The following is a 12,554-nucleotide window of genomic DNA, read 5'->3' on the forward strand; positions in this document are numbered from 1 at the left end:
ATGGATCGCTGGAGCTAAGATTAAAGTACAAAAGAATAACTTGAGAAATGCATGGCTAGACCAACGTGAAAAGTAAATGCTGGTTTTTATCACTAAAATGCTTATTTGTCATTTTAGCTACACACAGACTTGGATCCTGGAAGCAGCAAAATCAAGTATATCCTGTCAGGAGATGGAGCTGGGACAATCTTTGTGATCAATGACAAGACTGGAGATATTCATGCTATGAAAAGACTTGACCGTGAGGAAAAGGCAGAGTACACACTAACAGCGCAAGCAGTTGATAGAGATACAAACAAACCTCTGGAGCCGCCTTCAGAATTCATCATTAAGGTTCAAGACATCAATGACAATGCACCAGAATTTCTTGATGGCCCATATCATGCCACTGTTCCAGAAATGTCCATTGTGGGTATGTATGCCTAAACATATAAAGAACTTTGAAAAGTCACCCTTTAAAATAACCCAGTACACTAATGATGGAAAAAATATATATTTATTTCATTCCTATTTCATTTTTTAAATCCTTTCTTGACCAAAGTGCTCAGCTGCAGGACAGTAGGTTGAGATCCTCAGTAATAAGAACATGACTATCAGTTATATTAAATTGGCATTCTTTGCACAACAATACTTCACTGGCCCAAATTTATAGTCTGTTTATGATGCTGTGGAGTATTGTTACTGAGGAGGATTTATCAAGATTTATTCCAACATGCCACTCTAATCCTATTTTGTTGATGTTTAATTATTGGATTGTGTGTATTTGTACACAGATGTAGCACTTACAATATGGGGACACATACTCATTTATTTTCCTCCACGTATAACTATAGTCAGCCAAAAACATGAAAATGAAAGATGTTATGTCTGGAAACTGATGGTGGGCTTAACCACTTAGCCATATGATCTGAAAACGAGGGAGTTAGTATGGGCAAAGAGAGAAAGCTGGGAAGAAGAAGATGAAGGGAACGAATGTGGATGAAGGAAAGGAAAATACATGCAAAATGTACTTGTTAATAGAGTGTATTGGTAATGTGTTCATTTATATTCCTTCATATGTCTTTTTGTATATGTCTTGAATGGGGATATGTTTGTTTCATTGTGCAATTCTGGTGCACATTTTGTTTTATATATCTATATCTGCAGCTGTCTAGACATATACCTGTACAGATAGGTAGAGAGATACAGACACCTAGGAATATATTGAAATTCAGTGTGTAGTATCTTACTCTGAGAGTAGGCCCATTGAAACCAACGTGACTAATTGCAGAACACTCAGTGTGAGGACATCAAAATCGGGCCATAGAAAATAAACAATGATTTCTAAGGTTTACCAATATTAAACTGAAAGTAATGTGGTTTTTGGCAATTCTTGTACTCTATGGCTGTCAAGGCAAGATATACATAGATGCTCACTTGAAGGCATGTCAAGCCTCTTTACAAACACAATAGTGCCCTGTCAAAGAGTTTGGAAAACAGCATTCCGTTCTATTGTAGTCTCTCTCACACACACACACACGCATGATATATGGGGCTAGAACTGTCATCTTCCTGCAGTTCAGTACAATTAGTTGTATGAAGAACTTTTCAAATCTAACTGCAGCAGACCCAGTAGCACTGGCATAGTTACGGTAGGGTTTGCATATCAGTTATAATTCTTCTCCAGATTTTGGTGTCTTGGTTACTTTGAATCACTTCTACTGAAATTGGTATATGCGTTTTTAGCCTGAATGTCAATTCCTTTACCAAAACACATTTGGTATGCTAAGCTGTTTTAATTGTATAGTAGCGCAAACATAATGTAGACCTGGTTTCAGATGATGTTTTTGCCAAGCTCTAGGCAAGAAAATGGCTTAATTAAATTAAAAGGGGGAGGGACAAGAAAGAAATTGTAGGCTAATTCTTATATGAACTGGACCGACTGGGCATTCCGAAGGAAAAACTAGAAAGGAAACACAAAGATATGCCTGCAGGGGGAAATGGTTCCTGAGCATTAATTCTATTATTAAGAATAATTTATATAGCCCATATTGGTATGCAGCACTTTAGAAACATAGATTAAGATATCACATGATTCTTGTTCAAGGAAGCTTCAATCTAAGTAAGAAAAGGCAAATCAGACAGGGCACTGTGTAGCGGATCAGGTGAAGGAAAGCATAGGGGTTACTGATGAGAAGGGGCAAGCTTTGTTGAAAGAGATGATCTTTAATGAGGCAACTGAGGAGGAAAGAGATGGTGGCTGAGAGCAGAGGAAGGGAGAAACTGAGAAGGAGAAAGGCAATGAAGGGCCAGTAAAGTGAAAGGGTGGGAAAAGCATATGGAATGTGAATGGGATTAGGTACAAATGAAACTATATATGATATGGTAAAGGACAGACAATCAATGGAGAGAGAAAGGAGCGTGTGAGAGTGACAGGATTGGTAAATGAAATCAGAAGTGAGTTTTAGACAGACTTGAAGAGGGAAAGGTGAGAGGTAGGAAATCTGGACAGTAGAAGTCTACAGTAATCAAAGCAAGAGGACAAGTATATGGACAAGAGTTTTAGCAGATGGGATAATGAAAAAAGGATGTTTTGGGGAGATGTTAAAGAAGATGTGATAGGACTTTGCAAAAGATTATATATGGAGGTTATAGGAGATGAGACCAACATTGATATCAAGAATGTTAACCTTGGATACATGAAAGAGAAGAGAGTTACAATGAAGACAGAGTAGGGATGGTACAGCGTCTCATTCTAGAAGCACAGAGATGCACAATTGCTCTTGAAATTCCCATTGAGGTGGGACAGCTCTGCCCCTAAACCTACCAGGCCTGGGCCTCTTCTGTCTGGTACAATATGGCCCATAAACATAGTATTTTCAAATGGTATAGTTAATATTCAAGCCCTTAATAACAACAACAACCAAGGTGAAAACAAGCCATAAGTCATCTCAAAAGAAGGCTTGGAGTTAGAATTACCATATGATTTGTGCACTCCAGTGTTGCTGAATGAAGCAGACAGGAGGACAGTGTATGTGTCTAAATATCCCTAGGCTTTATATTTTTTCTTTATGTAGCATTCCATGGGATGTACTTTGTTTTCAACCTATTACTCCAAAAAAGCACCAATGGCAAATACAAACCCTAATTCTGAGCTGCCACTCCTGAACCCAGAGCATGTATCTCACTGAATCATGTGGATGATGAATAATTATGAAATCAATGCAGCATACACAGTTCTTCCTGTTAACCTGTAATGTGACTAAAAGTCAAGGCTGACATCTTGAAGGCGAGAACGTTGCTGTTTTACCAATTTTACTGTTACTTCTTTGGCTATTCTCCCTCCTTTTAACCAACTAGAAGCTATACCAATAGCTATAGTAAATGTAAATTATTTTAACTTTTTTAGGTATTGTCATGTTTGTTTTAAAATCAGTTTCCATCATTTATCAATATGTAGGGGAAAGACTGACTACTTCTTCTTCCAGAGTTAGAGATTATTATTTTTTGCTGTGCTCTCAGTATTTTGCTTCCATTTTCCACTTCATTCCCCTTTAAGAGAACTCCACCCACCCAAGCTTTTCTATTTCAACTGTGTGATACTTTCCACTAACACAATCCTCACTAAGGCAGGGTTTTCTTAGAGTGACCAGATAGTAAGTGTGGAAAACTTGGGACTGGTGTGTGTGTGTGTGTGTGTGTGTGTGAGAGAGAGAGAATGTTCTGAGACTGGAGAGGAACTCATATGGTATGTGTAGTGCTTATGCAATGAAAATACTATACAAGTCATTTCATTTCTGGGTAGCTAGAGAAAGTAACACACAAGATACAAGTGCATACACATTAATTTCTCTAGAGTTCCAAAACTAACTCATCCCTCTTTCACTGAGATTCAGACATAGTGTAGCTTTCCAAACATAATATACGCAGCTGATATATCTTATATTGCTGCATGTTATAATTTCTCGTTTGGCAGCAATGTGGTGGGCACTACAAAAAAACATTGTCCCAAGGTGCTAACTATATGAATAAGTGCATGGATAGCACAGTTGACATGCAGTCTTCTGTATATATATATCTACAGCATGGATAATATATCAAGTTTGTGGGGAAGCTGGAACTTTGCACATGCAAACCGTCTTTAGAGATCATGTACACCGCATGTATACATGCATTTACATACGTAATCAGTATGAACACATGCATCTGTTGTATATGAATGACGCTGGAAAATCCTGTTTCCCTGCAATGACTGTTTGCAGGACCTTCCTCCAGCAAATGATGCCAAGGAAATCCCTATTCCAGTTTTATTTCCTGTAGGAATGATGCTGACTTTTCAGCCGTCTTGACTGCACACTCTTGCATCTGCATGAACACACACACACTGGTGTGCACAGTCACAGTGGTGAATGGTGTGCACAGTCACAGTGTTCAGGAATAATTTGAAATCATTCTCTTTTTTCTGAGGAAGGAGTGGGCTTCATGCTCCAGAAAAAGCCCTGAGGAGCACATACAATTCACCCTTACCTCAACCCTCAGTTTCCTTCCTTTCAGCTCTGCCACAGTAATCATCCTTCTAGTCCATCTCAGTCTCCCTCCCTCTTCGGTGAGACTGAATGTTCTGTACAGTTTTCATATTGCTTTTGTAAGCAGTGTCAGGATGAGCTCCACCCTGACATCTGGTGGTGAGGTGTGGCAAGTTGTGGAAAAGAACTTCAGGGGCCGATCTCATTTGCATAGGCACACCCACCCCGCCTAGAATGAGCCATAGCTGCCCAAATGGTCACTTTGGCTGCTGTGGGATCCCCATTGTCTCTGTTATTGGGGCAGGAAGAATAAATTGCTATTACCCTGATTATGGGAACTGTGCTTGGAACTGTACTTGGCCTTTTGTTATGATGGAGGGACTCACCATCAACAAGTAGCACTCGCTAGGCAAGGGTCATGGGTTCCAAAACTCTGTGAATTGAGAGAGGCTGGGGACAAGTATTAATACTTGGTGGCATGGGCCCCTGGGTGAGGGCCTTACATGCTAATTGCAGTTCCTCCTCTCTCCACTGTGGAATATCAGAGCTAATTTTGATTCCATTAGGAGCCTAGTTACAGGCTGCTGAGCTCACTTTGGGCTAATGGTGCACCAGCACTGAGGCTCCCCTACTACAAGCTGAATTCACCAAAGAGCTGAACTGACTAAGAGCTGAAATCACTGAGCATTGTGTTAAGTAGTGGGGGAGCCTGAAGATATATTGTGGAGCAGTTTGTGGGACGGCTGGAGTGCCTTGTGGACAGGCTGGTGGAGCAGTTCATAGGACAGCGGGAGCTGCTTGTGGGACGTGGAGCGGAGCAGTTCGTGGACTAGCTGGTGGAGCAGTTTGTGGGACGGCGGGAGCTGCTTGTGGGCAGCGGAGCAGAGCGGAAGCGAGCGAAGCAGTTCGTGGGGCAGCTGGCAGAGCGGAGCGAAGGCCTATGGAGCTGTGGGGTGGTCAGCTTCAGATCATGTAAGGTGCCCCTTACCTCTCTCCCCCTCCCCCATCTCCACCCAGGTTGGGAGGTAAAGCTCTGCAGATAAACTTTCGAACTCTGGGGCTGCCCTGACCAGGGACAGAGACTTTTGGGTCATTGGACTTTTGGGACTTTGGGTGATTTGGGGTTGCTGGACTCAAGAAGCAAAGGGAAAGAGCATGCCCCAATTTGCTTGGGGTGGTTTTTTTTTGCTCATGGGTTGTGTTACGAATCCTGTTGGTGGTGTTTCCCCAACATAATGCCACATTGTTTCTCTCTGTTATTAAAAGGCTTTTTGCTACACTCAGACTATGTGCTTGCGAGAGGGGAAGTATCGCCTCTTGGAGGCGCCCTGCAAGGGTGGTATATATTTGTCCCAGGTCACTGAGTGGGGGCTCGAGCCGGTTTGCATTGTGTTATTGGAATGAAACCCCTAGATATTGAACCCGGCCCTTGTTGCTGCCAACTCTGACGGGCAGAAGGGTTACACTTTGATCTCCTGAGGAGCCAAGGGTGAGAAGGCAGGAGGAAGTCAAATCTGAACGCCTGTCTCCTGTGTGGCAGCATATGGTAGCAGGGCTGCTCACAGGAGTGCACTTGGGAAGTAGGAAATAACTTGCTTTCAATGGCATTTAAGCTGCATTCTGTACAAATATGTTTAAAACATCATGAGACCTAAAGGGACACATTTTGGAAGAGAACCCAGGTAAGAACCCCTAGAAAGAGATCCAGATAAGTATGGAGAAGAAAGGTGGAGTACCCAGTAGTTCACTTGTTTTTAAATTTGTTCCTGAACTTGCATCCTCTGTGTAACAGCCAAGAATGATGCCATAATATACAGATGAGTGAGCCAGCTTAAAAAAAAAAAAAGAAGAACCAGGTCAAACTGAACTGATCCCGTAGTGTATAATTGAAAATGCCTGGATAAGCCCCCCTTCTGTGCTTCCTTCTCCTCAACTGTTGTCAGTTCTGTGGTGGTATTCAGGGAAGGAACAGTGAGCTAGGCTCCATAGTTCTGTTTTGAGCAAAGGGTGCTTAAAGGTCTGCTAATGATCTGCGGCAGAGGTTCAGGAAAATAGAAAGATGCATTGAATAGAATGACAGATGTGCTGGTGCAGGGAAGGAGGTGAGACAGAAGAAAGAGGGAGACTGGAAAAGTGAATATTCACATTTTTTGGCTAATTTCAGACAAACATCCAAACGTTTCATGGATTATCTGACCTAAACCTCCAACTATTAGAAAGTTCCCCATCACTTGTCATAATAAAACACAGTATATAGTTTGATGCAGCATGGCAGTGCACTAAAAATAAATTGCACCTGCAATGCGTCAAAAAATTGAGTGAGTGAATTATTTTAGAATAATCCAACTTCTCTTTATGATGATGTTTCTCAAAGATTTCTTTCTTGGAAAATGTCTTTCTTGGAAAAGAGTTTGGATTTTCAGTTTAGTATTTGCTATTATTGCAGTTTTAATCTGAATATATGTGCTTTCTTTGGGCCAAAATCTGCCCCCAGTTGCACTACTGTATATCAGGAGTAATTCTAATTAATTTGGCCATCTGTTATTTCACATGTACAAAACAGACATATTTCACATCAACATGCATATAAAAAGCATGTGGTACACTCTGTGTGTGTGTGTGTGTGTGTGTGTGTTTCTGTTTCCCTTTCTCCCAAAAGTATTAATTCTATTCCAGTTATAAATTGTTTGCCAAAAGGGACAAAATGTGCTGTAAATCATCAACATCCCAAGTCTGGTATAAATAATGATGGAGTAACTTGGTAAATTGTACAGTTGTGATAAAAACCCAAGATGTAATATTATCAAGTCCCACCACACTCTCTTGCTCTTCCCTCCCTCCCCCATATATATATATATATTGATTTTTAAGACACTATGCATGACTGTTAAATCAATGATAGTCTGTCACAAAAATGTTGACTAAAAGGACTATATTACTAAGGTCAACTACAAATTAGCCCAAAGGATAAACTCAAAGGTAGTGCAAAAGCTCAGGGAAAAAAAAGTCAATGTTGTAAAATATGGCTACAATGTAACAGCTGTTAGAAAATGTATATCATCACTTCCTCTTGTTCCACTACTTGCTCATCTTGTGCATAATCAATTTCTTGAACTCTGGCACTGAGGAGTCATTTAAATAAGGGATTTTTTTCAAGAAATGGAAATTATATATATCTTTCATGTATATTGTGAATAACCTCAATGGAGTTTATGAGAATGAAAGGTAGACAGGCAATAATAAGCATGAGAGAATCAGTTAGGATACAAAAGGCAAAAAAACCACCACATGTTCTTGACCAACATTTTAACTTTTATTGAGGTTTTTTTTGGGGGGGTGGGGAGAGAGAGAGGAAACTATTGATCACCTTTTTAAAAAAAAGTTGTAATTTCTTTTGTACCTTTGTGCTTCTTGGTTGCAATCACCTTCAGAATTGGAAATTTCAAAATTACTTTTGTTTGCTAAATGGCTGAAGTGTGCTTGGCAGTGTGTGTAGAGGAAGTCATGACACTGTTCCCAAGGAGGTTATAATCGGAGGGTGTATTCCTACCAACATTTTCACTAGAGAGTATACTGCAAACTACTGCAAGTAGTCCCACAGACTTCAAGGAGAGCTGCTTCAATCCAGGGCACTCCTCAAAGTAGCTAGCACTGCTGGTATTTGCAGGATTATGCCCTTAGGCCTGGTTTACACTAGGAAATTAGGTCGGTATAACTATATCATTCAGGGGAAGTGAAAAATCCACACCCCTAAGCAATGCAATTAAACTGACCTAACCCCCGGTGTAGACAGCACTAGGTCAACAGAAGAATTCTCCTGTCGACAAGCGACCACCTCTCAGAGAGGTGGAGCACTTATGCTGAAAAGTGTGTCCCATGGATGTAGGTAGTGTCTTTGCTAAAGTGCTACAGCTGCACTGCTGCAGCTTTTTAAGTCTAGACAAGCCCTTAGCCTTGATCTCCGTCAATACGAAAACTCCCACTGACATCAGTGGGTGCAGAATTGAGCCCTAAAACTTAACTATGCAAAGAACTGGGTGAATAATTTATAATGATTTATTAGGGAAAAGTTGCCTCTCTTCCTGTCTGTGTATGGTCTGCAGTTTCTCGGATGTATTTGTTCTTCCAGAGGATACACTATGCAAACTGCCTGCACACCAGAATAAGGGGTCAGAGCAGAGCCAAACTACACTGGCGGGAGTTGGGGGAGAAATTGCCTCCCAGAGTTCCTTGGAATGCTGCTGCTACATCTTCCCATCGGGTGCTGTGTACTTCTCCCTGCATGCTGGTCCTGCCCAACAGGCTAGGGGGAGTGGCATGGCCACACACTCTTTGAGGCAATATGCACTTCTGCATTGTTGGCAGGGCTGCTTGTGTTCTTTCCTGATTCTGTGCCCCTATGTACAGTTCTGTCAGAATCTGTGCCCAGGGTAATTTCTGTAGAGATTCTTGTCTCTAGATCAGTGGTTCCTAAACTTGTTCCTCCACTTGTGCAGGGAAAGCCCCTGGCGGGCCGGGCCGGTTTGTTTACCTGCCGTGTCTGCAGGTTCGGCCAATCACGGCTCCCAGTGGCCGCGGTTCGCTGCTCCAGGCCAATGGGAGCTGCTGAAAGCGGCGCGGGCCGAGGGACATACCAGCCGCCGCTTCCCGCAGCTCCCATTGGCCTGGAGCAGTGAACCGCAGCCACTGGGAGCCACAATCGGTCGAACCTGGGGATGCGGCAGGTAAACAAACCGGCCCGGCCAGCCAGGGGCTTTCCCTGCAGAAGCGGCGGAACAAGTCTGGGAATCACTGCTCTAGATCAATCACAGGCAGTTTGTTGCCAGTATTCTGCAGTTGAAGTTGAGCAGTGTGTGTTAGGTTTTTTTGCATGCCTAGGTCACATGGTATTGTTTTTATTCTGGACTGTGTGAACATAACTTTTCAGGTATCTCTGCTTTGCAGTTGCAGGTGTGGTTGCAGGACATGTAAACATACCTGAGCTAGCTTTAATCTAGCAAGCGCAAATACCAATGTCAGTGAAACTGCAGCAACACAGACTTCAGTGCAGACTAGTCACCTAAGCGCTCATGTCCCTGGCAGGCTTGTACAGCCCATGGTGCCACAGCCTCACTGCTGTTGATACTCATTTTAGCTAGATTAAAGCTATCTCGGTTTTGTCTACATCTGCTACAATCACTCCTCTGATTGCAGTGTAGACATATCCTCTCAGACATGTAGACAAGTTCACTCTTCACAAAGTTTTTTTCAACGTTTTTCCAAATGTCAAATTTTGACAGAAAGAAGGTCAAAATTTGTGACTGAAATATTTGCAAACATTCCATCTCATTTTTCAAACACCGCTGCTTGTGGCACTAGTGCAGATGCATGGCCAAAGCTTATTGGGAGAAGACACCGATGAGAGGTAGTAAGCCAATCTACATTACTGCCCAAATATTGAGACACTAGTAAGCACCACGTGACGAGAGACCTGACTATATTTTGTATTTTCAAATTTTGGTAAGTTTTGACAAATTCTAGTCACACGGCACCACATCCAAAGTTTGTCTTGTAGAGTATCAGAAAAATAATCTCATTATGTGATAATATTCTCATAGATGCTTATATTAATGTAACATAATTATACCTGCTCCTTTTTTTAATTCATTATTGATAGACATCAGAACTTCCTCCTCCCCAAACTTTGTGGAAGAACAGCCTTTAATTCAGAAGTGGATACAAATTTTACAGCTCAGGTCACTCTATGTAATTGACACATTTGAAATTTGGAGAAGTCAGGTTCAGACTCAATTCAGAATCTGAACTTTGTGCCTCAGTCCAAGTTTATTTTAATATTATTATTTTCTTTAGGAATCCGTACCTCTGCCTTTGTTTAACTGCTGAATCTGCAACACTTAATGTTTCTCTGTGAATACAGATGAGCTGTTGCCTGTGGAGCTGAAGTCAATGCCACTTTCTCATGAATCAGCCTGTAGAGGACTGCTGGCTGGATGATTTGACTGTACCCTTTCCCTGGAGGCCAGTGGTCTCTGCTGCCATATGCTTGCTCTCTGCTGGCTTGAGGGAACAAGAGTTCTGAATCTGCTCCTGCAACCTGGCTCATATTTGCTGGCGTTATCAGGCTTTGAAAAAGACACACACACATACACATGTGCGCGGGCGCATGCACATACATACACAAAAAACACAGAATTGAAACTGCAAGGTTGTGGAAAATCTCTTATTTTTATAATGTAAAATTTTAAATTAGTGAATTCCTTGTGCATTCAGCAAGGGCTATTTTATTATTGTTTATACATGTAAGTGTGTGTGTGTGTGTGTGTGTGTACATATGTAATAAATAAAAAAAATATATACACTGCACCTACATGAAGCTTCCTTTGTAAGTCAACAAACAATACAGTAATTTTTCTCTTCATGGAAGTATAACTGTGTAGTGATTATCCAATTTTACTTTCTTTGCCTGGGGACCTTGCAATTTCTATGCCTTAGTAGTTCTATATAAAATAGGCAATTCACCTTGTTTTGTATGAGTGCTGATGAAATAGTCAATTGATTAGACAAACGCCATCTTTTAGAAAGTCCTGGACAATAGAACAAGTATTTTCTTCCTCTCCCACAAATACTATTAATGTTCTATAATAACAGCAATGTCTAAAAGGGAAATGAAAGTAAAATGTCTAAAAGAAAAGAGAGTTCTTTTTAAGAGAAACATAAAATATGGTGAATCCCAGTGCTGCTGCCTATGATGCTACAGACTGTATTCTAATGCTAACAAATGGTCACTCTGGAACTTATAAAGCACCACATGCAGGCTTTTTAACGGCATCGTCTTATAAGTTGTAGTTGGATAGACCTGCCAAACTTAAAACTAAAAAGACGATGTCCTTTCTTATTACTTTCACGAGTCAAATCCATGCAGTAGGTAACATCAACAAGGACAATTTCCAGAGAGAGAGCTTTATCTATCTCAGTATGAAACATTTTACTTTTCTTAAGATCACCACTGTAGGAAGGAAGCATCACAATTCTAAAACAATTAGTTTATGCACATGAAATGGTAAAATATGCAGCTTATTAGATTTCACAACCATGCTTCCATTGCTCCTCATTATACAGTTGTAAAATGCTGAAGGCTGCCAGCTTGCTCTATTGTCTATGTGCTGTGCAGAAGACAGTTTTCTTCTATGCATAGCAAGCACCTTCCAGATTCTTAGTTACACTTTTCCAGACAATATATATATTTTCCATTTGCTTCACATTATAAAGGCTCATTAGAATGACAGATGAGCAATCTGAAAACATTGCTTTGTCGCTGTGTGTGTTCCGGGGTATTTAATTGTTCAAAGAAAGTTTTTGACTCATTCACAGTTATATTAACATTTCTTCCAGTGTCATTAGATTTCTAGACTATGTACACTTCAAGTACATTAAAATAAATTACATTTAACATTTGGAAACAGAAATGCAAATTCTACTCTGTTATACTGGTGTAAACCTGGCATGACTACTTTGAGGTCAGGACCTCAAAGCAGCAAAATTCTGCTGATGGAGTTTGAAAAGAATTTGGCCCAACATTTGTATTCCTTTCATTTACTTCAAAGAAACCATGAAACTAGGGTATATCAGAATAACTTATGGTGATGTCCATGCAGCTGCTGTTATGACTATTTTGATTTTCCATGATAAGACCATTTTTAAAAAATATTAGCAATAAAAGTGATTTTTTTTTTGATTGTAAGTTGTTTGGGATAGGGTCTGTCATTTTCTATAGGTTTGTATAGCACCTAGTACAAGGGAATTCTGATATCACAGGCTTTTGGGTACTTCTGCAATACGGATGATAAATAATATTATTAATAATATGAAATTTGCTCTTAGCTTTTTGATAGTATGTGTGAATAGTTTAATAGCTTTTATAAATTTCGAGGCCATAATGGCAAATTGTGATCAGTCTGATGTCCTGTATAACGCAGGCCTTAGAACTTCCCCAAAATATTTCCTAGACCATATCTTTTAGGGGGAAAAAAATCCAATGTTTATTTTAAA

The 12,554-nt window shown here is 40.6% G+C and overlaps 1 protein-coding gene across 2 annotated transcripts in view; it reads left to right on the forward strand.

The window, feature by feature from the left end:
- The window catches only part of CDH8 (cadherin 8), a 189,645-nt gene that overhangs the window by 66,041 nt on the left and 111,050 nt on the right, over window positions 1-12,554 (forward strand). For both annotated transcript variants that reach the window (XM_074968799.1, XM_074968801.1), the window contains one exon: window positions 118-412. In XM_074968799.1, coding sequence (XP_074824900.1) covers window positions 118-412 — 295 coding nt within the window. The remainder of the gene's footprint in view (window positions 1-117; window positions 413-12,554) is intronic.

The sequence above is a fragment of the Natator depressus genome, chromosome 12 (assembly GCF_965152275.1).
Source record: "Natator depressus isolate rNatDep1 chromosome 12, rNatDep2.hap1, whole genome shotgun sequence".
Lineage (NCBI taxonomy): Eukaryota > Metazoa > Chordata > Testudines > Cheloniidae > Natator > Natator depressus.